This window comes from Galeopterus variegatus, unplaced genomic scaffold (genome assembly GCF_000696425.1).
Source record: "Galeopterus variegatus unplaced genomic scaffold, G_variegatus-3.0.2 Scaffold1803, whole genome shotgun sequence".
In the NCBI taxonomy this organism is placed as follows: domain Eukaryota; kingdom Metazoa; phylum Chordata; class Mammalia; order Dermoptera; family Cynocephalidae; genus Galeopterus; species Galeopterus variegatus.
The window spans coordinates 184,734-207,731 of NW_007727914.1; the positions used below are offsets into that span (position 1 = coordinate 184,734).

The following is a 22,998-nucleotide window of genomic DNA, read 5'->3' on the forward strand; positions in this document are numbered from 1 at the left end:
AAGTGTATGTATTCAAGGTATGAAACTGCATTCAAGACATGAATCTTTTGTATAGTGCTCTGTTGGTTAGCACTGTAGGAGTAACTTAACAATTGCAATTATAATACACTTTACAAAAACAAATTCCAAAAATAAATACGTTCGTGCAAATGGTTGTCAGTACATGGTGTAAACATACCATTATGCTATTTGTCATCTCAGAATTCAAAGCAGATGTATTAAGATGGTAAATTTGTCATCAATTTCATCTTAAATTATTATTTTGTGATCACACTTTTCATTAATTGATGCCATGATAGTTTATTTGTTGTCAAGATTGTAATTACATATGATATCAAGTGTCAGTTAGATACTTTCTGTCTTAATGGTGAGGGGTCCAAATTTCTCTAATAAATTATAAGGATGATATATAGTTTCAATGGCTGTAATTTTCCTTGGGTGACCACAAATGAACAGAACAGACATATTACTAGCATCATAGAGACAGAGATATCATTTCATGAGCTAGAATGCCAGCATTTATGAGAAACAAGTACTCTTTGGAGCCAGGGGACATATTGCTTAGTCTACCCTCTTATGCAATTTTTAAAAAGTCTAGTCTTAATCAATTAAAAAAAATTGCCTCCTAAAGTGTATGTGTTTTATAATTATTAACCACTTTCCTGCATTTCCTATAGTTTATATCAATGTAAGACATTTCCCCAAACTACTGGAGCTAACAACACAGCTTGGAAATTCACACAAGTATTTGTCTCCTTGGAGATAATTTCAGTAGCAGAGCAGCTCTCCTAAAAAGGCAAAAAATGGCAGCTACAGCCATAAACATCCCCAACTCCACTGAGCCTGAGGAAGGAACAGGGTTGGCTTCTTTTCCTCATCGTCTGAAAGAATATGGGCGTGAAGTATTTGCCCAGGGCATTGCTCTCAATGCTTTTTCTCCAGCTTGATTACCTGTAGCTCTGGCACACTTGAGGGGCTTCGCAGGCCTTATCTTCATAGAGCGGATCTGTGCAGTCCCGGCCTCCATTGGCTGGCAGCTGAATGATGACCCGGTGCCGAGACTGCTTCCTGACCCTGGAGTCCCCTGGAATGAGGCAGCTTTTTAGCCTCTGTACTTTGCACCAATAAAGGAATCTCCAAATACCAGTCTGTGTGAAGAAATTACAATGCCTCCAGCAACACTTGCTTTGACATCCCTGAATAAGAAGCCTCACCTAGTAGAATCATTTACTAAATTCTCTGAAAGACTGCTTAAATCGAAAACCAAATCACCTTATATTTAAATATCTGAAGAATAGCGAAAACAATTCCACAGTCAGCTAGCCTTTCTAATGCACAGTTAGGAAGTAATTGCTCTTTTGTATATTTCTTTCCCCTTGAGGAATATGACAGATCTAATTAATTTATTTTCCTCTACCTTAAGTTTATTCTCATGCCATTTCACATATCCCTATTTGCCACATGGGACTCATACACGTGTAATAAATCTTCCTTAGAAGGATATATTCAATGTTATAATGTGAAATTTTATTTCTTTCTTATTCACTTAATTTGAAATGCATAACTTGTAAATTATTCCAGTCATTTATTATTCATGTTAAATAGTCTAAGCTCTTCAATTCAGGTCGCATTTTAAACATCAGGGCTCTAAGTGGTGAACTAAAGTGGTTTCCTATAGGCAGACTTCTTAGAGAAACAGTCAAAATGGCAATAATTACTGTGTGTCAATAACTCCAAATTATGTTTAAAAAACAATAGAAAAAATTAAGATTCACCTTCAATAAAGATATCAATTTAACACTATTATTGATATAAGTATGTTCAAAATCTTTTAGTGTTAGTAACAGATAATGTATAGGACTTGACAACTTTAATAAATTATGTTTTGACTTACAAAATATACACTTTAATGATGAATTGTCCACATGGCATGGTTTCACTTACAAAAGAATTCCCTAAAGAATTATGTTAATAGAGTTCCCCTAACCCATTTACATTCTTTTGCAAGATCATTAAACATTTGATACAAAGACTACAGGAACAGAGACATTTTAATTGGTTAGTAGCCCTTAACAAAGTTTAATCAGAAATGAAATGAAACATTTTTATTCCTTTTTTTTTTTGGCAGCTAGCCAGTAAGGGGATCTGAACCATTGGCCTTGGTGTTACCAACATCACTCTCTAACCAAGAAATGAAACATTTAAAAAGATATTGTGGTAATGGAAAAATATGATTTGATAATTACAACTTTCCCAAAATGGAACATCCTTTCTCATGAAGTCAGGATATCCTCAGCACGGTCTGGGCAACTAACCCGCAACCACATTAAGAGAGGATTCTTGTATTAGATGGGAAAATGGATCAGATTAGCGATTCCTAAATGCCTGACTTCATAAGGGAATGTCTTTAACAACGTCAACAACAGATTTCTGGGCCTACACCCAGAACTACTAAATCAGAATCTTTGAGAGCTGGATTTGAGATTCTGATTTTTAAAAAGCTTGCCAGGTAATTGTGCTGAAGAGCCAGGTTTGGAACCTATTGGAATAGATGACCTTGTACTTCCCATCTCAATTTAAAAATCTGGGTTCACATGTAACTTTTTAGGATTATTCCTATTGTTGGGGGAAACCTGTACTATCAATAATTACATTAACTATCTTAATGAATATCTGGAATACTACAAGTAATGGAGTAGGGAATTGGGGGCTGGAAGTATTTGGCAGCTGAGAATTAAAGTATTTGAAAATACTGTTATAGACTTTTATTAAAACAATACTAGTTTGAATGCCAGCTGCAACTTTCACATATTAAATATAACTTATCTAGGGAGTATCTAAGACCTGTCAATAGACCTTTTAATAATGGCTAATGCAGTCTTCATCCATTATATTGTCCAAATGACCCCTATTTTAAGGCCCAGGTGGTAAATTCCTCTAATAATTCAGAGCTAGGAAAAACTGTTTCCCTTGACAATCTGTTAAGAATCCACTGTGCTTCTATCTTTTGCTTTGCTCACCAGAATCTCAGAGCTAATTTTCTTCTCAATGGCAGGAATTTACCTTAACTTTGATTTCCTCTTTACCCTCTCCCCCATTCACTGCCTGGCTGCCTGGCTTGAACTTTTTTAAAAAAAATAATTTTTATTGTTTTTTCTTTTGTTTTATTTTTATAGCCTGCTTTTGATCTTTTAGGAGAGTATACAAACTAAATGACCATTCTCATTTGTTCAGCACTGAGGGAAAGAGAGAGGTTTTTGTTTGTTTGTTCAGAGATAAATAGGTCTTTGTTCCCCAGATGGTCAAAATTTTTGGAGGCAGTCACTGTAAAACCCTTTTCAACCTGAAGATAGAAAACAGGCACAGGATTGAGACCAAAGGATCTGGGGACTGGAGAAGACAATGAGTTCACCATCAGTGGCACCTTATAGACAGAAGCACCTAGTCTTTAAGTATCTAGATGTCAGCTGGTGCAGAGCCAGAGCTGTTCTAATTTAGGAAGCAGCAACCAAATGTTAGTGTTTCAATTCTATTTTGTCTATTGACATGAAGGAAAAAAATGTCACTTAAAGTGCAACTATGAAATGTTCTATGTGACTTCTCATCACAAACTCCATAGTTTGTACTCAATATAATACTATGATGACTCTTTTCACTTCCATAATTGATTCCACAGTGGAAATCCATTTATTCTTATAAAAGGTTCAAATTCCTTAACCTTGAGCAGCCCACAGGATAGAGACTGTGACCTCATTAAAGTGGAAGTCTTCAAAGCCTTAACACCCAGAGAGGAAGTTTAATGGGGTTACGCAGGAATTGTCGTGACATACATGTTTGTACCCACTGGGAGGTTTGTTTCTTCTTAGACTGCAGTTATGAAATTGCTGCTTGTGCACTCCAAGTAACAGCTCTGTAGAGCTCAGCCAGATAGAGCCCTCAGATCAAAGCACAGACAAAGGGAGTGCTACAGTACACGTTAAAAAGGAAGAATGGAAGGTTCCTCTCTAATAACTTGAGCTGGCAAACTTGGAATTTTATACCTTTTATAGTTCCCTGTATGTATTTATGCCCAATTTATTTTATGTGTTTGATGTACATGTAGCATTTCCATTCATCTTTGAGTTTTAGAACCTAGAACAATAATCACACATAATAAGTGCTTAATCAATATTTGCCGAATGAGCAAACACATTTATTTCACACCTTCTCAACTGAATTATTAGTTAGTATCTTCTATTTCTTTCTAAACATTCTCTAATAGTACATGGGTACTAAGTCTGTGCGCTGAGAATTAATAAAAAACAAGCTATCATTGTGTTCATTGGAAACAATGAACATGGGAAAAATAAAGGAACCTGCCTGCGTTATTCCTATTTGAAAATACCGATCTAGGATGGGAATAGAAAAAAAAGGACTGTATATCAGAAAATGATTATGTGATGACAGGGCACATAGATTCAGAGGTTACATAATCTCTCACGCCGTTACAGTAGTTTTCAGATGTCTTAAGACATTCAAGATAAATTTCACCAGAGAAATTACTTGATGGAAGGATTTAAAGGGCAAGCAAAACTGATTTGTTAAGCTGGAAGTGAGATAGATGGCAGGTTGGAGCAGCATAGTGGTAGGAAATTGAAAGGGAAATGTTTCATGCAAGAAGCAAAAAGTAAAGGTGCTTTTCAGATCTTTGGAGTAATTCTGTGTATTATTGATTTGGGGTATGAAGGTAAAATAGATGCCTCTGCAATATCCCTTCTAGTTCTTACGGTAATAAATGAAGTAAGAAAGAAAGAAGAGCAAACAGAACTTGAACAAACAAGTATATTATTTGATCAAATTGTATTTTTTTTAAGATTAGAGTTACAAATAATTTACATGCACGTATTATTTTATTTTTAAAGTGCCCTTTGTCAAAATTTATAAAAACTTAAGCCAAAGTTAACAGTTGCACTGCTTTGAAGATTAAGCTACGTTCTACTCAATACTGACCTTTAACAGCGTCGATTTTTCAAGGAGTATCTTGGGAGAGGGCAGAATAGCATTTCAAATAACTGTTTTTGTTTTTCCTGGAGTCCTAAGCTATTTTGTTCCATTTTTTTTTTTTTGGCAATACTGTAGCGTAATTTACCTCTTTAAAGTGATTTTTAGGGCTGGCTGGTTAGCTCTGTTGGTTACAGTGTGATGCTGATAACACCAAGGTCCAGGGTTAGATCCCTGTACCAGTCAGCCACCAAAAAAAAAAGTGATCTTTAATAGGAGGGTAATTCCACATTTTAATAAGCTCAAAACTCATAAAATTTAGACTTTACTTGCAGAATTAAATTAAAAACAACACCCCATTCCTGAATTAAATTTCTGTTGCTATTACTTCTCCTTGAACATTTAGCTTTGCTTAGCATTTTTAAATTGCGTGGAAGTCAGTATAATTACAAGGACACTTGGATTATTTCCATTTCTTACCAAATAATAATAATAAAAAAAACTAACCTCACACCATTGTTTTAATTTCCTCACAACAGAAGACTAGCTTTTATAACTTTTATTCCCAGTTTCAGCAGTCTACAGGCAAAACAGAAAAGGCTTCTTTGGAAGCAAAAAGCATCTTGGCACTGTGGTCCAGCAATAGTCTCTTCTATAACCCCCCCAGTCTGTCTTTATTTCCACAATACACAATTATAGCTATTATTTTTAAATCTGAGTGACTAGGTTTAACGTTTCTGAAAACCATTTTTGTTCTAGGAAACTCAACATAAAGTTGCCAAATGAAACAGATAAGGCCGATTTCCTGTTCCAGGAGAGATGAACTATGCTCAGCCAAACATAGCCTTGTCTTCCAAAAGAGCAGATTCCTGAGTTGACATTCTTGCACTCCTTGGCCACAATCACCCCCAGGGGCTCCATGAGAGAACAGTCTCCCAATGGCACTTTGCATTTTAACTTACAGCCATTACCTACCTTCCCCCAAGAGACCAATCCAGCTAAACCCACTGTACCTCACATGTCTGTCACTCACCACAGGAAATGACCCTCTCCAGTTCCTAGGTCTTCAATAGACCTAGACCCACAGCTCTCACCAGGACCCATAGCACTTTCTATAAGCATAATCCAATTCAATTTCCTACCCTTCCAGCACTGCGCCCATTGGAGCACACGGTCTCTCATCTTCAATCTCTTGCAAAGTTTCCTTCACATTCTCCACCAGTGGAAGCTGGCTGTAACTAGCTGTTTCCCAGTCTTTTCTCCTCCCTTTATGTAAACAATTCTCCAATTCCTCTAATCTCCTATCATTAAATTTACCTGATTCCTATGTTTATGAGGGACTACCCTAGAATCAATTTAATGGAATCTTTTCTGTTCTTTTTCTTTTAAACTTTATTTCCTTAAAATACTTTAGAACGAGACAACTTTCATTTTAAATTACTTTACACAATACAAGGAAACATCCAACATAAGGAAAAGGCAAAGTCTTTTCCCACTTTCAAAAATTTCACTTAAAATTTGCATTAGATTCTTAATTATCTGGTTATAAATGTAACTGTAATTACATTTGGAATTATCAGTAAATGACCTTATCTCATACTAGTATAAAGTATCATGTATAAAAACATCAAGAATAAAATTTGCAAGTGTATTAATTCCATGTAATAAATAACCTTTTTCAATGAAGTGATGAATAACCCGCAATACCACAGAAATATTAACGTATAAAAAATTATAATTCTATTGTCTATTATGACCAAACCAAGGGATATCATGTTATTTAGCTTTAAAAAAAATTTAAAGATAAGAAAACCTAGAAAAAAAAACCCTCAGTCAATGATATTTCTTTATTAATAAGTTTATGCCATTAACATTTTTTTTAAAAAGTTAATGCTTATAACTTTTTCCCCCAAAAGTTATTAAGAACTGTTTCCCCCACCAAAGTGATTTAGATATCTTAATAAAAAACTTTAAAATAGGGCCAGCCCTGTGGTGCACTTGGGAGAGTGCGGCGCTTGGGTGCGCAGTGGCGCTCCCACCGCGGGTTTGGATCCTATATAGGGATGGCCGGTGTGCTCACTGGTTGAGCGCAGTGTGGGCGACACCAAGCCAAGGGTTGCAATCCCCTTACCAGTCACAAAAAAAAAAAAACACTTTAAAATATATTTTTTTAGTTTTTTCCCAGTTCGTGGTTTAATTTTATTTGCTATTTCAAAGGTATTCAATAGAAAAACCATAAAAAGGAACTTTTGTTAAAATGTGATATATGACTATATATAACATGACAATCATACTGTAAAAATAATTCATTATTGAATTTACAGTATCTAAAGAATTTGAATACATTTTGTCAATTTAAAATAGTTGTTTGCTAAACTAGAAGTTGGTTATTAATTGAGCCTCTTTCATGAGAGTGAAGAAAAGAAAATATAAATAAATAAAATAAAATAAAAACAGAAAGGAAATTTAGGAAAAATTATCTGTATTTGTTGGGAGCATAAAATTAGAAATAGGAGACATTGTCATTTGTGACAGTGAGAGAAAATTTGCTCCTTATTGCATAAATCACCTGGAGGCCGTTAATACCTTTCTCAGCAGCAGTGAGAAAAGACCCTGTTCTGGAAGATAAGAAAAGATTTATCAAAGTATCTGTCATGATACTGAAGAGTCTTTGTCTGTAAGTAATACAAGCAAAACAAAGCCAAACTGGGAACAAATACTCATCTTGTAAATGACTCACGGTACATTTAGTGTTGGCAGAGAAACAATTTGGCTCTTTTTCTCTTTCCTTTATTCCTATTATTGGGGCTGTATGATTGAATCTGTAGTGAATCTGGTCCCATACTATTGCTTGCCATTAAGTACTTTGGTAGCTGCATGTACTGATAAGATCACTGCACATATATTCTTTTTAAATTACATAAGACCACCACACATTCTTTTAGAATTCATGTAAAAGTAAACATTATTAATACAACAAAGTCTAAAATCCTTTGACTTTGATCTCAAGTTAGTTTTTGGCCTAAAACTCATTTGTCTGGTATTCTAAAGTTATGTCCTTTTCAAGAGGAAAACCAAATTGTTATGGCTTTTGTGCCAAACTAGGATTACGCAGCCCTGTGTAAGAATCACAAACATCGCTGGGCCTGAAGAACTCAGAAGTCCCATTGATTGGGTTTTCTGGGTGAATAGCCTTCAGAACTCTGCAGACCATACCTTCTCGACATGAGGAAGGGCATGAAGTCCAGTCACTGTATGGGCTCATGATGCAGTCCTTCCTACAAGGAAGCAGACAAGGCCTCACTGTTTCAGGCCGAAGGCTTTCAGGACACCTAGAAAGAGCAAAGGGAAATTATTTGGCCTCTACAGTAAGCCAGAAAACCAGATCATTAATTTCTTTAGGATTTTCGTTGCTAAAATTGTGAAACACCCACCAATCTGTATTATTTAACTTCCAGGAGCCATTCTGCTTTTGACAAGAACCATACAACTATACTAATTCTTTCAAACTGAACCTCAATAAAGCTTCTCAAGTCAGGATGTATAGATTTAATAACAGCAATTCCGCTATCTTGTTCCTAATCCACCTTTAATAATTCTCAATTAATAAATGTGTATTTTCTAATATGCCTTATAAGAAATTTTGTGGGCATTCAAATTACCAATTTAAGAAACCAATTCTATATCTTGGTATAACTAAAAAGGCTTTTTTGCCTCTTATAAGTTTTTAGGTTATTCTGTGCTTTATTTGTATAAAACATTTTAAAGCATACTTACAATGAAACATACTCTTTAGATAATACATTTTCAAAAACAATATTGTATTAATAGCTATATATTTCATAATAAATAAGTAATAAAATAGTAAATGTGTACAAATTATTATGATAAGCCTTTTTTTGCTTTATTCCTGTTTTCATTTAGTCTATCTATTCTTATTTTTTCTTCCATTTTGTCCCTACTTTGAAATTATGGGATTTAAAATATTTTGTATATTTTATAAGTTACAGTTTCTTTTTTGGAACAAAAATAGTGAATGTAAATAAAATAAAAAATAGTCAATAAAGATAGTCAATCAATTCAAATAAAAAATACTGTGTGCTTGACATAAATGATAGCAAAATTAAATTATTATTTTCAAAAAAAGAGCAAAAATATGTTATTTACGGGGAACACAAGGAAAAGATAAGAATGACAAAACACTGAAATGTTTTATTTTACATGAGGTTTTCACTTTCTAAGAGATAGTAGGAAGCTGATGCATATGTTTTAAATATACTGTCTTATTCGTTACACACTTACATGACTTTTAAATTTCTCAGTTATTATGATCTGATTCTGCTGTTGCTAGTGACCAAATGTTGGTCATGAATATTAACACTAGAAAAAGATGTATATTAGAAAAGTAAAATATAATAACATAATTTATTTAATTAAAAGTAACTTATTCTGATTCCTAAGCAATTCTCTTTTGAGAATTCTCATATGAATCCTTGCCAAGTAAGCTAATGGGCAGTAAAGAAATAATCCAAACAACCATTATAACTCTGCTGGAATAAATTGGCAAGTCAACGGGAAACAGGATTTAAAAATACTCCACATAGGAGAAGCCAAATTTTTGCAGGTCAAGATAAATTGCCTTTTATCTAGTACGTTAATCAAGTTACCAAAACTGAACTATGAGTGAAAAAATCAACACCATTAATCTATTTCTCATAATTTCTTTTTAGCATTTTGCCGACACTTCATTTTTGATAAATCTTGTATTACAATTATTTATGTACAAGTCCTTTCTCAGACATAAATATTATGCTGTATTCAATTACATAGGAATATGCTCTCCTCTCACTTTAAAACACTAAGGTTTATTTGGAAGTGAATTAAAAAATATATAGGATTCAACATTTCAAAAGGAAATAATTTTACTGGTTTACATTGATGATAAATTTGAGTTTTCCTAATTGCTATTCAAAGTCACAAACAACAAACAGATTTAGATATGAATCACAGAAGTTAATGTACTGTTACCATTTAGATGGTAAATCACTAGAGTTACAATTTAACCTTCATTCTTAACCAAGAAACATTACATGGAAGAACCCCACATATAATCCAGTTATTTATTTTGGAATAATGGAATTATTGGTCAGTAATTATTATTGAAAGCAGCCCTTTTCAGTGAGGCAATGTTGTAACTTTAACAATGGGAAAGCATTACTCACTCACATGCTCTTCAGATATTAGATCTGAACAAATCAATGGAATTTACAATGTTATTATTGACAACCTCCAAATATTCTGTTTTAGTTTAGAAATAGCCACAGCAAGATACTTGGTTAACTGTGGAGAACAAAATTACTGACAACAAAGTCATTAAATGAACACACAAAGATAAATTTTACAGCCTAGATTACATCCAATAAAACAAATTCAGACTTCCTTTGGTGAGGCAATTGGTTCAGTCAACATACTTCTTTTCTCCTTTCTACTGTTTGTATTTAGTGTTTGTGGTTTAAATCAAGGAATTGATTTTCCCCCTAATCTTATTCAAGGTCAAATTAAACAGATGTGATAGGAGTTGAAGTTTGTTACTGGGAGGATAGATAAGATCAATAATATTGATTTTACCATTGCACTGTAATCTGTTTTATTAAGAGGAGTTTAAAACATGGTTTCTATTTGCATTTTTGTTTCAAATGCCAAGTGTCGGAAAGCATTCACTGAATTTAATCTAGCATTTAGGGAAAAGGGCAATAACATTTTCTTTTGAATTCACAGTATTTGCTTAATTTTCCAGAATTGTAATGGCAAAGTAAACCCATTTGACTTAACAAATCTATAGATGTATTCAGGTCATTGAATAAAGGCTGCAAGGGCAAAGCAAATTTTTAATGGGCTGACATGGGGCTTCAGGATACCCTAGTTCCTACTGAATGATTTAATGACTTTAATCCAGAGCTCTTTCACATATAGACGTGGATGCATGTACACCCATGACTCAGCAAAAATAGGCTGTGTAAGTGAGAAAATTGTCAACTGCAGCATTTGAAAGGTGATGAACTGAGAACAGAAACAGAAGGAGCTTACTTATAGAAGCTCAGCACAATAATCTCCATCTGCACTATAGCAGGTTGCTCCTGAGCCTCCGTAGTGAATGTTTCTGCCTCTGTTCTTGTTCCAGCGAGACTTGGAACTCCTGCTCCTGCTGTTACCACCACTGAATTGTATTACACTGCATGTTGATTTCCTGAGTTAGAGTCATCACAACTGTAGCATAATTTCTATTAAAATACAGGTTTGGGGCTACTATAAAACAAGTGGAATAGTCTCTCAATTAATTCAAATCTCTTATGGCACCTTTTTTCTAATATGTTTCCTAATTTCAAGTGCTATAAACAAATAAAGCATGGAGCAAAGTATCTCTAACGTTTGGAACACTGGCCAGATAAAAAAGAAGCATAATGGGGTTCTTACTTATGCCCCTGGAGTTTTCCATACAGCAGATAAATTGTTTTCATTTTGCTGGCACACTAAAAAGTATCTCAAATTCTTAAGAGAAAATAACAATTTCTAGCATTTATTGAGTGCTTATGTTACTATTATTATTTTTTTAATTAAATCATTTCAATAAACTGAAAACTGAGTCTAGAATTAGTTAGGTAGCATGCTTAAGACCACACAGAATACTTAACAACTTGGCTGAGTATTCAGAGAATATGAGGCCATTTTTACACCTATGTGAAATTGACTGGTTTTCCTTTTCGTGTTTCACATAGCTAAAAAGATTTGAATTTCTAAAAATTTATGCTGTCTAAATTTCAAATGATAAGGTAGTTTCCCCTCAAAGGAATGATTTTTTAGAGTTGATTTGTTAATTGTCTTTAAGTATTGATTAACCCAGTTATGCCATTACTTGTTCTTGTTTGTGTTTCTCACAAGGCACATATAATATGCCAGTTCTCTGGTTCTCTGTCCTCCCCTCTAGCAAATCGTTTACCTTGTTATTCCAGTGCTCATAACCACCATGAGAAACTGATAGTTTTTCTATTTATCATAACACTCATCTTATCCCAAGGCACTCTTGGAAGTAAATGGCTTACTCATTTAACCATTGAAAGATATCAGTTTGGCCCCAGTATTTTTGATATAGTATTTTCTAGGAGAAATGAAAGGCAGATCATAGAAGGCTACTATCCAATTAAATTAGATTGGCAGTCTCCACAGCCTACGGGTACACAGGAAGTCATGAATGACCTACACTGCTAGGATTTGGTCCACTGTCACGACTGATCAGCCAGCCTAGAGCAAGCACTTCTTTCACTGCCCCACTAGCTTAATAAAAACAGAAAGTGCTACTATAAAACAGAAAGTAGGTACTACATAGAAAGATTTCTACAGAATTTATGGGTCCCAGGTACAACAGCCTCTGAGGCTGTTACAGCTTTATCAGCAGCTGACATTCAAAACAAACAAATCTTACTCTTGAGGACAGGTATGGCAAGCATCAAAATACTCCATTTTATGAAGCCAGTGAAGCCTGAGCCAACCCTCTGCATGGTTGACCACAGGATTTACTGCTGTCATCCCAAAGCCCTTACTTTTTGGGTCCCACTTGGCCCACATTGACTCGCACACAGATGACTTTTCTGGTCTGCATGCCAACAGAGCAGGAGGCCTCCCCATTCCAAGTTGTGGTTGTGTTGAAGGATGATACTGAGGTGTCCTCGATGCACTGGCCCCAAGGACCGGTTTGCCAGTGGTACACAGTACAAGGATGCTCATTGCAGCTGCGCACCTCTTGCAAAGCACTGCTATTTGGACAGTGAATTCCACCTATCAAAATGGAAAATGATAGCAGATTAGATATGGTGCCAACAGGAACCTTAACATTCTCTGGTCCTTGAAATTAACATGGCTATCAACAACAACGATACCTGCCACTTACTTAGCACACAGCATGTGACCAGAACACTGCTAGGAAAGCACATTACATGTCAATCTTACCTTATTTAGCATGGCCTGGAATAAAATATAAACTATGTGGTATACATGATATTTGCATTTTGGGACCTTAAAGAGAGAGTGAGAGAGGCCATTGTTCTCCAGAAAAGTTGATAATGAGGTACAAATGAAGCCCATGTGATTGCCAATCAGGAGAAACATGACAATTGAGACTCTGGATGGAGAAAACTGAGAGTGTTTTCAAATGTTATCCCCCAAATTCAATGTCTTAATTACAGATCTTAAAATGCTGCTTATTTTAATGTGCAAGGGTACTTCAAAGAGTTTGTGGAAAGATTTGTATTATCTTTTAATTCTATTTTTCTATGAACTTTTTGAAATATCCTTGCATTTGGTTTTAGGACGTTTAGAAACAAAGATATTAAAATAGAATGATACTTTATGATCTTCCAGAGCATTACTGGAAAAGCCATTGAGTAATGATATTACAGTATTTCTTCAAATCTGAGATATCCTTTGCTATGTAATGCACCATCAATTTATGTATCTCAAAGAAAAAAGAGATGGCTGCCAATTAAACTGTGATACAATGCTTTCTGGTCAACTCTAACTTTTGTTGTATGCTTTATTGAAATAGCTTTTTATGACTTAATTACATCGCTTTTTATATCATTTTTTTGCATACATTAAAAGGAATGCTATTTCTAAAACTTCTTTGCATTCAGAGTCCAAATCTTTCCAGACACTTTTTTAACTCACTCTCATCAATGTTATTCTATTGTTTTCCTACAGAGTAACATCTTCTGAAATATCAAAAGTGTTGATGATGCAGGATTTCTTAAAAAGAGTTCTCTGCTGTTTTCTCCAGAATTTTCTTCCAGGATGCTGATATTCATCTCTAAGTTTTCATTCTTAGTTTCTCCAGAAGATGTCAGTGAAAGTTTTAAGCAAGGAACTAGGATTTATTTTCCTTCCTCAAATGGTCCCTAGCAGTTTTGTTTGTGTTTTTGCAGAACCATCTTGGAATTGTTATTTCCACCAGGAATAACAACGAAGTTCACATGTACAAACAATGACAACTATGTCAACAGTTAGAACAGTTCCATCCAATGTAAGATGTGATAATTCCACAGATGTTAAAGGGTAAAGCAGATGCATTTTTCGAACCATAGACTATGGTATGGGAGTTATCATTCTGGGACCCTTTTTTATGTGCTAGCCCCATTATCAGTACTTTGTAGGTGGGATCTCATTTTGTGTTAAAAGCAGGGTATTGAAGAAACATATTGCTCATTTTATTGACAATTTGATCTATTAGAGTTTATGCAGCCTCTGGATTTTATCTTAGAAACAGAAAAGAACTGGTCACTGGTGTGGAATGGTGGGAATCTAGAGTGTTCATCACAATATTTGTGATAATAAATGGAGGAAATGTTGAGTATAATAAGAGGTATGTTTTAGATGTTAGGAAAGCATGCTTTAAAAGTTAAAAATAAATAAGAAAAAGTGATTTAATGACTAGCGACCCTAACATGAAAGATGGCCCAAGAAGTCTGAGATTTGGGCAAAAGTCATAAACAATGCCAGTGGCCACACCCTGAGCTGATTTTCAGGTATTACTGCCCTTATGATTAAGGACATCCCTCTATTCAGCAAATAAATCAGTAGGCAGTTTATGTGAGAACTTAACTGCAATTTAGAATAATTTATGCAGTGTTGAACATAGGCTCAACATCAGAATAACCTGCATTAAGCAGAATTTCATTAATGTTCCCTGCTTCATGGAGGTGAAAACATCCGTCACATTTCATATCCTATTCTCCATCACAGAACTCAGTGATCCTGGCAGCCCTGGCAAACAAGTTTAGGATTTGAATAGAAGCAAACCCTAAAACATATTAATTGGATTGGAGAGAAATAAATGAGCACTCCTGTTACACATTGCCTGAGGTGCTAGACTTATCCAATCATAACTCTCAGACAAACACATGCTAATTATAAACATTATATATAATTATTTTAACAATTCCTTTATATTTAATAACAAAATGACTGCTCTTCTACAAAAAAAGTTTCTTTACTTACCCCATTTTCAGTGTGAGGTTAAATATGCTGTTGAAACTGTAATTTTAAATCTCTGAATTGTTTCTGACATTGGAATTGACTAGTTGACTATGGGAAAAAATAAGAAAGAAACTTCTACTATATCAGCATAACATGTCGAGGAACTGCAAGAGTGCTGTTAAGTTTACAGACATAAAGGCTATTTATTTTCTTGCCCCAATCCACATTAAAACCACATCAGCAGTTTTGGTCTGATGTCAGGATACTTGTACAGATAAGCCCCAATGTGGTCTTAATTATAGCAATGATATGACAATTTTGAAAGTGTGGTTTGAAGCAATCAGTCATTGCCGCATTGTCATGTTGTTTGGGGAATAATTTTATGGTAGAAAAATTGATACATAAAATATTGAATTTATCTATTATTTATGGAATGATGTAATTCCAGACCTCTGGGAATATTTCTACAGTCCTGGGGAAATTATAAAACGTGACCTATGACAAAATTAGTAATAGGTGTATTTTAAAAGTCCTCTTACGTATAAAAATATATGCTTTACACTAATTCCACTTTTAGATTTTGTATCATTTTATCAAAGGGAAGGACTATAAGACTTTAATGAAATTATGCTATACAAATAAACCTCTATACTCATATAAAAATACCAACTATTATGTGAAACTTCTCCCTTAGAAATGAAAAAGTGATTTTTTCTCCCCATATCAAGTTCATAAAAGCTTTGTTAGGATACATTTGAATAGAGCTATGGTGCTTCCGGTACTAGTATTCATGTCCTTACAATTTAGAGGATCATTTTTTTTTTTAAAAAGCCTTATTTAAAACAGAAATTGGATACATATATGGTGAGTGTAACATGTAATGTGCGACATTTACGTGGGATTCTCCAAGGGACACCTAGAGGTGTTAGAAGTAGTTCCTGTTACTCTCAAGGATCTTTAACGCAGTAGGGGGAATAAGGCAAGCATACGAATGAGTAAAATTCTAGACAGAACATAATTATGTTAAGAGAGGTATTTAGTATAACTGGAATTCAAAGGGGGTAAAACACCTTTAATTTGGGGGACTGAAAAATGCCTCAGGTAGAAAGCATTGAGATAAATTTCGTAGGAATAGGATTTGACAAGCAGAGGTCTGGGAAGGTAGAGAAGGAGGGGTGAACTTTATCTAAGTAGAAGAAAAAATAAGTAAACGCAAAGGCATGCAGCAAGGGATGACCTTGGGAATTAGCAATATTGATGCAGTTGGTTGGAGCATAGAAATCACATCAGAAAGTAACTGGCAACAAAGATATGGAAGTGGACTGGGCTCATGTTATGAAGAGGCTATTGGTGTGCTGTGTGTTACAGTTTTAAAGTGCTTCTAACTTTACCTGGTATTGCAGCCCACATCCCTTTGATAGCAAACCCCTGCGGGGTGAAAGGTCATTGGCAAGGATATGCTTTGGGGGAACTGAATTGGAAGAGCATTATCTACAGAATATCTCAGAAGGTTTTGCTGCAGCAAAGCCCTATCCCCTCTTTTTTCTTTGAAGAAAGTAGAAGACTTCCCACTGTGGAGCCTGCATAAATCCTGCGTGGTGGTCATGTACAAACAAATTGAAGCAGAATTCCCCTTTCAAGGTCAACAGTGGGAGGATGGAAAAGTGGTGGTATCCACTTAGAAACCAGAGTTCTGTGTGTGTACATATACATATAATGAATCCTGGGTTCTTCAAAGTCCTTGAGGAAATATACGTGCTCCCTGGCTCTAAGGATTTAAACCATTTAGCTGCAAAAACTCAACAAGTTAAAATACAAAGATTCCTCTTCTCAAGGTTTCACATTGCAAAATATGATTTTTGAAGACTACTAATTACTTGAGAAAAAATTGGCTTAATTCTATTTCAGTTTGCATCTGTTCTCTGCATGCATAAAGCAAGTGTAAAAGCACATTAATAATTGGCTGATGAAGTTATAATATCTGGTCACTTTGAACTTTGCAAAAATAAACATTCTCATTTTTTTGTTGTTCTGTAGGATAATTACATAATGGGAATTAACAGAAGTTGTTATTACACTCAGTGAAAAACATTTTGAAAATAATTTTTTCCTCTTTAAACAAAGTTTGTTGAGGATCTGCAACATGGGTTCAAAAAATTAAGAAAGCTAAAAATCTAAGAAAAATTTTAACTTTTTGTTCAAATTTAACATACTACTATTTATATTAAATATATACCAGACTTATTTCTTCCTTTTAGAACTTCCCAACATAACTTTAAAAGTAGTTTTTGGGATAAATACTACAGTTTACACTGTACAAGGAAGAGTCCTACCTTATCATTCAATGTTAAAAAGTGAATTTCCAGTTTTATTTAATCACAAGTCATGCCTTAGGAAGATACACACACACAGATTTTTTTTTTAAGTGAAGAGAATTACTTTTATTTTCTGCAGTATACTATCCCCAGTTGCTACCACTTGTGACTTGGTTTCCAAATAACAACATTTCGATAAGAAGAATTTTATGACAATTTTTTTGTGTTACTGATAATAGGTTATAAAATGTTACTCAGGATTGTGTGGAAAGCAATTATATACAAATTGTTTTTATTCTTTTTTTTTTTTTTTCCTTTTTGTCTTTTTTACTGACCGGTAACAGGATCACAACCCTCGGTGTTGCGCCCGGACCGCGCTCAGCCAGTGAGCGGGAACCGGTCTCCACATGGGATCCGAACCCTCGGCGGGAGCGCCACCGCGCTCCCAAGCGGCGCACTCTCCAGTGCGCCACCGGGCTGGCCCAAATTGTTTTTATTCTAATATTTTCTTTTTTGTTTTAATTTTGAATCAACCTCAAAGTTACAGTAAAATTAAAAGTACAGCATCAATAATTTTTTTTCCTTGGATGATTTTGAAAAAGTTGATGAAATAATGCCCATTATCCTAAATACTTTAGTGTGTATTTCCTGTAATCAAGAACATTCTCAAACACATAAGCACATTCAATACTCAAAATCAGGAAATCAAGATATAAACATTGATATATTATTACCATCTAATCCTCAGACCTTATTCAATTTTGCCAGCTGTCCCCAAATGTTCTTTACAGTAAATGGATTTAGTTCAGAATCAACTGTTGCATTCTGATGTATGTTTGTTATTCTCCTTCAATTTGGAATAGTTCTTTAGTCTTTCCTTAATTCTCATAACTTAGGCACTTCGAAAGATTAAAGGTTATTTTGCACAATGTCTTTCAGTTAGGGTATGACTGATGTTTCCCCATGATTAGAGTCTACATATGCATCTTTGAAAGAATTATCACAGAAGCGATATCATGTTCTCATTGTATCACATCAGGGACACAGATTTTAATTTGCTGTCTAACTTCTCCATTAGGGAAATACTTGAGACTATGTAAACATAATGCTTTTTATCAGATGTTCTACTTATTCATTTATTTATTTCTATCAAGTATGGATACACAGTTACCTCTCTATTTAATGGATTGTAATCTGCTAGTATCATTATTTTGACATCCCAATTATTTGCAAATGTGGTCAGTGGGAGACCCTCAGGCTGGCTTCTGTGGCTATTTGACATGCTCTCCTATTCTTTACCTTCTGGCACAACATCCTCCAGGTGTACTGGTACTTTTCCTATCCAGCCCTGGAAAGAGCCATTTCTCCAAGGAGACCTGGTTCCTTTCATTGGAGAATGGTATTAGAAACCAAGATCTGAATGCTGTTTGCATATACTACTATTGGAGTCTTGCCGCTCTCAGGTCTTTCCAGTGAATAGGGCATATATATAATGTGGCATATACATGGATTGATATGTACATAATATGTATATATCTATATACATATTTGCACTCATACTTATTTCTATACTTACCTTTACAAATTGAATACCATGAATTCACATTAATAACTTCTAATCCCAATACATTACAACAGGGTTTAATCCAGTTTTCCTTCTTAACGTATTTGTAACTTCCTTCTCCAGCAATAGAGACTCCTATTATTTTTAATACATGTACTTACTGGGTCACACCTTCCCCCCACCCTAACCCTCCCATATCCCACTGCCATCTCCATTGCTCCACCTACAGGATATCTTCATCACTCTGCCCATGCTCTGAAACCCCATTAGGGGTTAGGAGACCCCACAGTACAGAAACCCTCCTCAACCTTGCCTGGCTCTGACACCCACACTGGGCTGGCTACCTCAATGCTGGGATTCCCTCCTGACCCTGCTTGTACTGACATCCTATGCTGGGTCACTCTTCTACCCTCTCATGCAACCTATCTGACCCTGCCTTTCACCCTACTCAGTGACTCTGAAACTCCACACCAGGCCACCCCTCTTCCCACTTTGGATGCTCTTCTCACCCAGGCTGGGCTCTGGCGACCCACTCTAGACCACTGCAGACCCCCATCTGCTGGCACAGATGCCCAACTACTAGGCTCCACCTAATGGCTTATTGGATGAAATTGTTGAAGAGGGGGAAAAACAGACTAGAAAGAAAGAAAGGGAAGGAATGGGAAAGGAAGGGGAACAGAAGGATGTACAATATGAGGAAGAGGAAGTGCCATTCTATTATTCTATCATTCATTTAACAGAAACGAAAAACAACAAAAGTCATAATATCTTAGCAATGGTGTGATGGTTAATTTTAGGTGTCAACTTGACTAGATTAAGGGATATCTAGAAATCTAGTAAAGCATTACTTTTGGGTGTGCCTGTGAGGTGTTTCCAGAAGAGATTAACATGTGAGCCTGAGTAAACTAGGTGGGAAAGATCCGCCGTCAACGTGGGCAGGCATGATCCAATCTGCTGGGGTTCCAGAAAACAGAGGAAAAGGCAGATCTCTCTTTCTATCCAAGTAGCTTTTTCCTCTTGCATGGAGATTATGGAAACAGGTCTTCATATGATGGTGTAATGCTGGGACATTGCATAGAGGACAGACTTCCCTGGAGAGTTACCCTACATTATAGCTAAATTCTCACAGGGAAGAAATAAAGAAAACTTTGTTCTTTCAAACTCCTGAACTTGTGGCCTGTTTGTTACTGCAGCACAACCTAGTCTATCCTTATTAACTATAAGAGGCTACTTAATATTCAATATAATGTTTAATGCTGGTGTTCTGACCAAGATAAACAAAAGTATAGGTTGCAGCATTTATTTCATAAATCCAGACACACATTGCACATGGACTTGTCCTGTAATTTATTTCACCAGAAAAGCATGTAATTTCATGTCTCAACACTCCATATGCCATTTTCCTAATGTGTATTTTCCTTTAAAGTTATCACAGTAATTTTCTGATCCATAGGAAATTAAGAACATTTATGACACATACAAAGTACCAGTTCTTGAGAAATAATAGAAAGACGTATTTTTGTGTAGAATTATGAAAGGCTATCTAACTGACAGGGAAACATTTTAAAACTTGCTGCAGATATAGTTTTTAAATCATTTAATAAGTATATCTCAAAATTATGAAAGACTTATTTTCAATAAAAGAAAATGTATTTCAGTGTTCAGCAAATAATAGGTATTAAATAAATAGGTTTTGAAATTCTTTATTACATTTTTCATATAACTATACCAGTTTTTATAAATGTTATTAACAGAGAAAAATAGCTGCAGATTCCCCATTAAGAATTTCCTCTATGATTTCCACTTAAAATTATGTTTTGAATTTATGACCTTATAATTTACTATATAAACACCTATAATTTTCCAGTGCAAGTTGCTTATGATGCAGCTACTAGACTTAATTAAAAATTATCGAAGTTCCACCCTTTCAAATTAAGCGGATGATACATATCAAAGAACAATCATAAATTTCTGCCTTTAAAACATTTCATGACCTTTCGGTGTGATGCATCGTGTCTATAGAAATAATGATCTGGTGAGTTCTGCAACCATGGCAAAATCCATGCCATGTGACTCAGGGGGCAAAGAGTCACTCATTACTAGTCACGCAGCAAGTGTCTGCAGAGTATAATGGACTTACAGGAAGCAGGGTGACTACAGATCTAATTTTAATGAAGCCCTAGACATAATCTGAGCTGATAGGGTTTGAAGTCTGAATATAATCTACACAAGGTTAGAGTTATTACTTGACAACACAAGGAATATAGTTTTCTCTCTAAATAAATCTATGTTTCAATGCATACCTTTTATGGTAGCAAATAGTTAAGTTTACATGAAAATTATAGGAAAAAGTTTTTGAACACTATAAAGGAAATTCTAAATTTTTCCATAGATTGAATTTTTTAATATGTGAAATTTTTCACTCACGTAATACTCATGTGTTAAGGCTGAGGTAGTTGTCTGTTTGTATAGTTATTACATACACAGAAAGTTTGACTAAATGAAAATACTATCAGATTTCTATCACTAAAGTACTTCATAAATTGAAAAATAAAAAAGGTATAGAAAACACAAATATCCCCTCGAATTTATTATTTGGGAGGATACATAGAAATGCATGCTTATTACAAATAGAAATCATTATTTATCAGTGCTAAATGTGAACGAAGAATCATATAGTTTGATAATGTTTAAATAACATACATTTATATTCTTGAGAAAGAACATCCCTTAATGTGAAAGAACTTGATTTACTTCTATGCTTTCCTTACTTGTGTTATTTTCCAGAATGACAGGATTAAGTATGACATCATGCCACCCAGTTACACAGAGGCCAAATTAGCATTTGAATATCAGCTTGAGAGACAATTACCAGGAGCCTTGTATTTATTGGCAGTAAAGCTTGGAAGTGAGGTACGAATATGTGACAAACATGCTTTATTCATTCAATAGGGTGAAGTGATTTAGGAGCAACATATTTAAAAAAAACAAATACAATCTACTTATGAGACTTCTGGGTCTACTTATGAGACTTCTGGGTCTTAGAACCTATGTTCAGAGTCCTGAATGGTAGAAACCCTATGTAATTTTCAGTCAAGCAATAGCCATACTGGTGTTAATTTTAAATAAATTTTAATATCAGATATACATACCTAGAAAAAAGAAGATAGAAAGTGATTTCAAAGGGAAAAACCGACTACTGAAATAGACAAAAATGATAAAACATCTGGAATTTGGGAGCAATTTTTAGACCTCTTCACAGGTTTAATACTTTGGAATAGAGAGAACTTGAATTACTGGGGATAGGGGGAGAAAAAGCAAAATGAGCTCAGTTTCAAAAGTCTCTTTTTCTTTATTAAATATTCATTTTTAAGATTAATTTTGGAGAACAGACTCAAACTGCCCAATACATCAACAGATATTACATCTCCTTGAATTGCTGGATTTCTGGTAGTTGATTTTCATAGAATATCATCTGATACAGGCAACACAAAGAAATGCAGACCAACTTCCGAAAGGAACCTAAGTCCTTTCAGAAGCTGGTGACTTACCTTCTTCACCCGCATAGGCCAGAATGGACCGGGCTCGGATCTGTTTCCCTTCTGTGGTCTTCCCTGAGCAGGTGTGTGAGCAGGAGGACCATGTAGACCACATGCTGAGCACACAGTCTTTGGGGCATGGGGCATCACAGGCCACAGGGATGGGGAAGATGGCATCTCTGCACAGCTGTCTGTCAACTTCTTCTCCTGGGAAAGATATGATCACCAACAATCTATCATTGTTAAATCAACGTGAAATGAGCAATTGAGACCAGATGGGCACCCAGAAAAATTAGATTATTTTCTTTTTGTTCTTAGATAAAAACAAAGCCAAAAGAGGGATTGCCTATTATAGCCGGATATTAAAAGAATGCCAGGAACAAGTATATATACAATGCACACAGATGCACATGTGCACGCACACACACCCCTTTTATTATCAGAAGCACAGGTGTATAGATCAAACATATTGCTGAAAGTGCTTTTATGCTCTAGATACCTGCTCATTAGTGATTTTTAATACTTTTACTATCAACTGCAACAAGAATCATCAATGAGATATGTTCCTCTCTTT

At 35.1% G+C, this 22,998-nt stretch overlaps 1 protein-coding gene across 1 annotated transcript in view; it reads right to left on the minus strand.

Annotated features, from left to right (window-relative positions):
• Positions 1-22,998, minus strand: part of THSD7A (thrombospondin, type I, domain containing 7A) — a 210,500-nt gene that overhangs the window by 77,408 nt on the left and 110,094 nt on the right. Inside the window, exons 6-9 of the mRNA XM_008579065.1 lie at positions 22,437-22,631; positions 12,579-12,813; positions 8,197-8,312; positions 952-1,084 (exon numbers count right to left, since the gene is read on the minus strand). Coding sequence (XP_008577287.1) covers positions 952-1,084; positions 8,197-8,312; positions 12,579-12,813; positions 22,437-22,631 — 679 coding nt within the window. The remainder of the gene's footprint in view (positions 1-951; positions 1,085-8,196; positions 8,313-12,578; positions 12,814-22,436; positions 22,632-22,998) is intronic.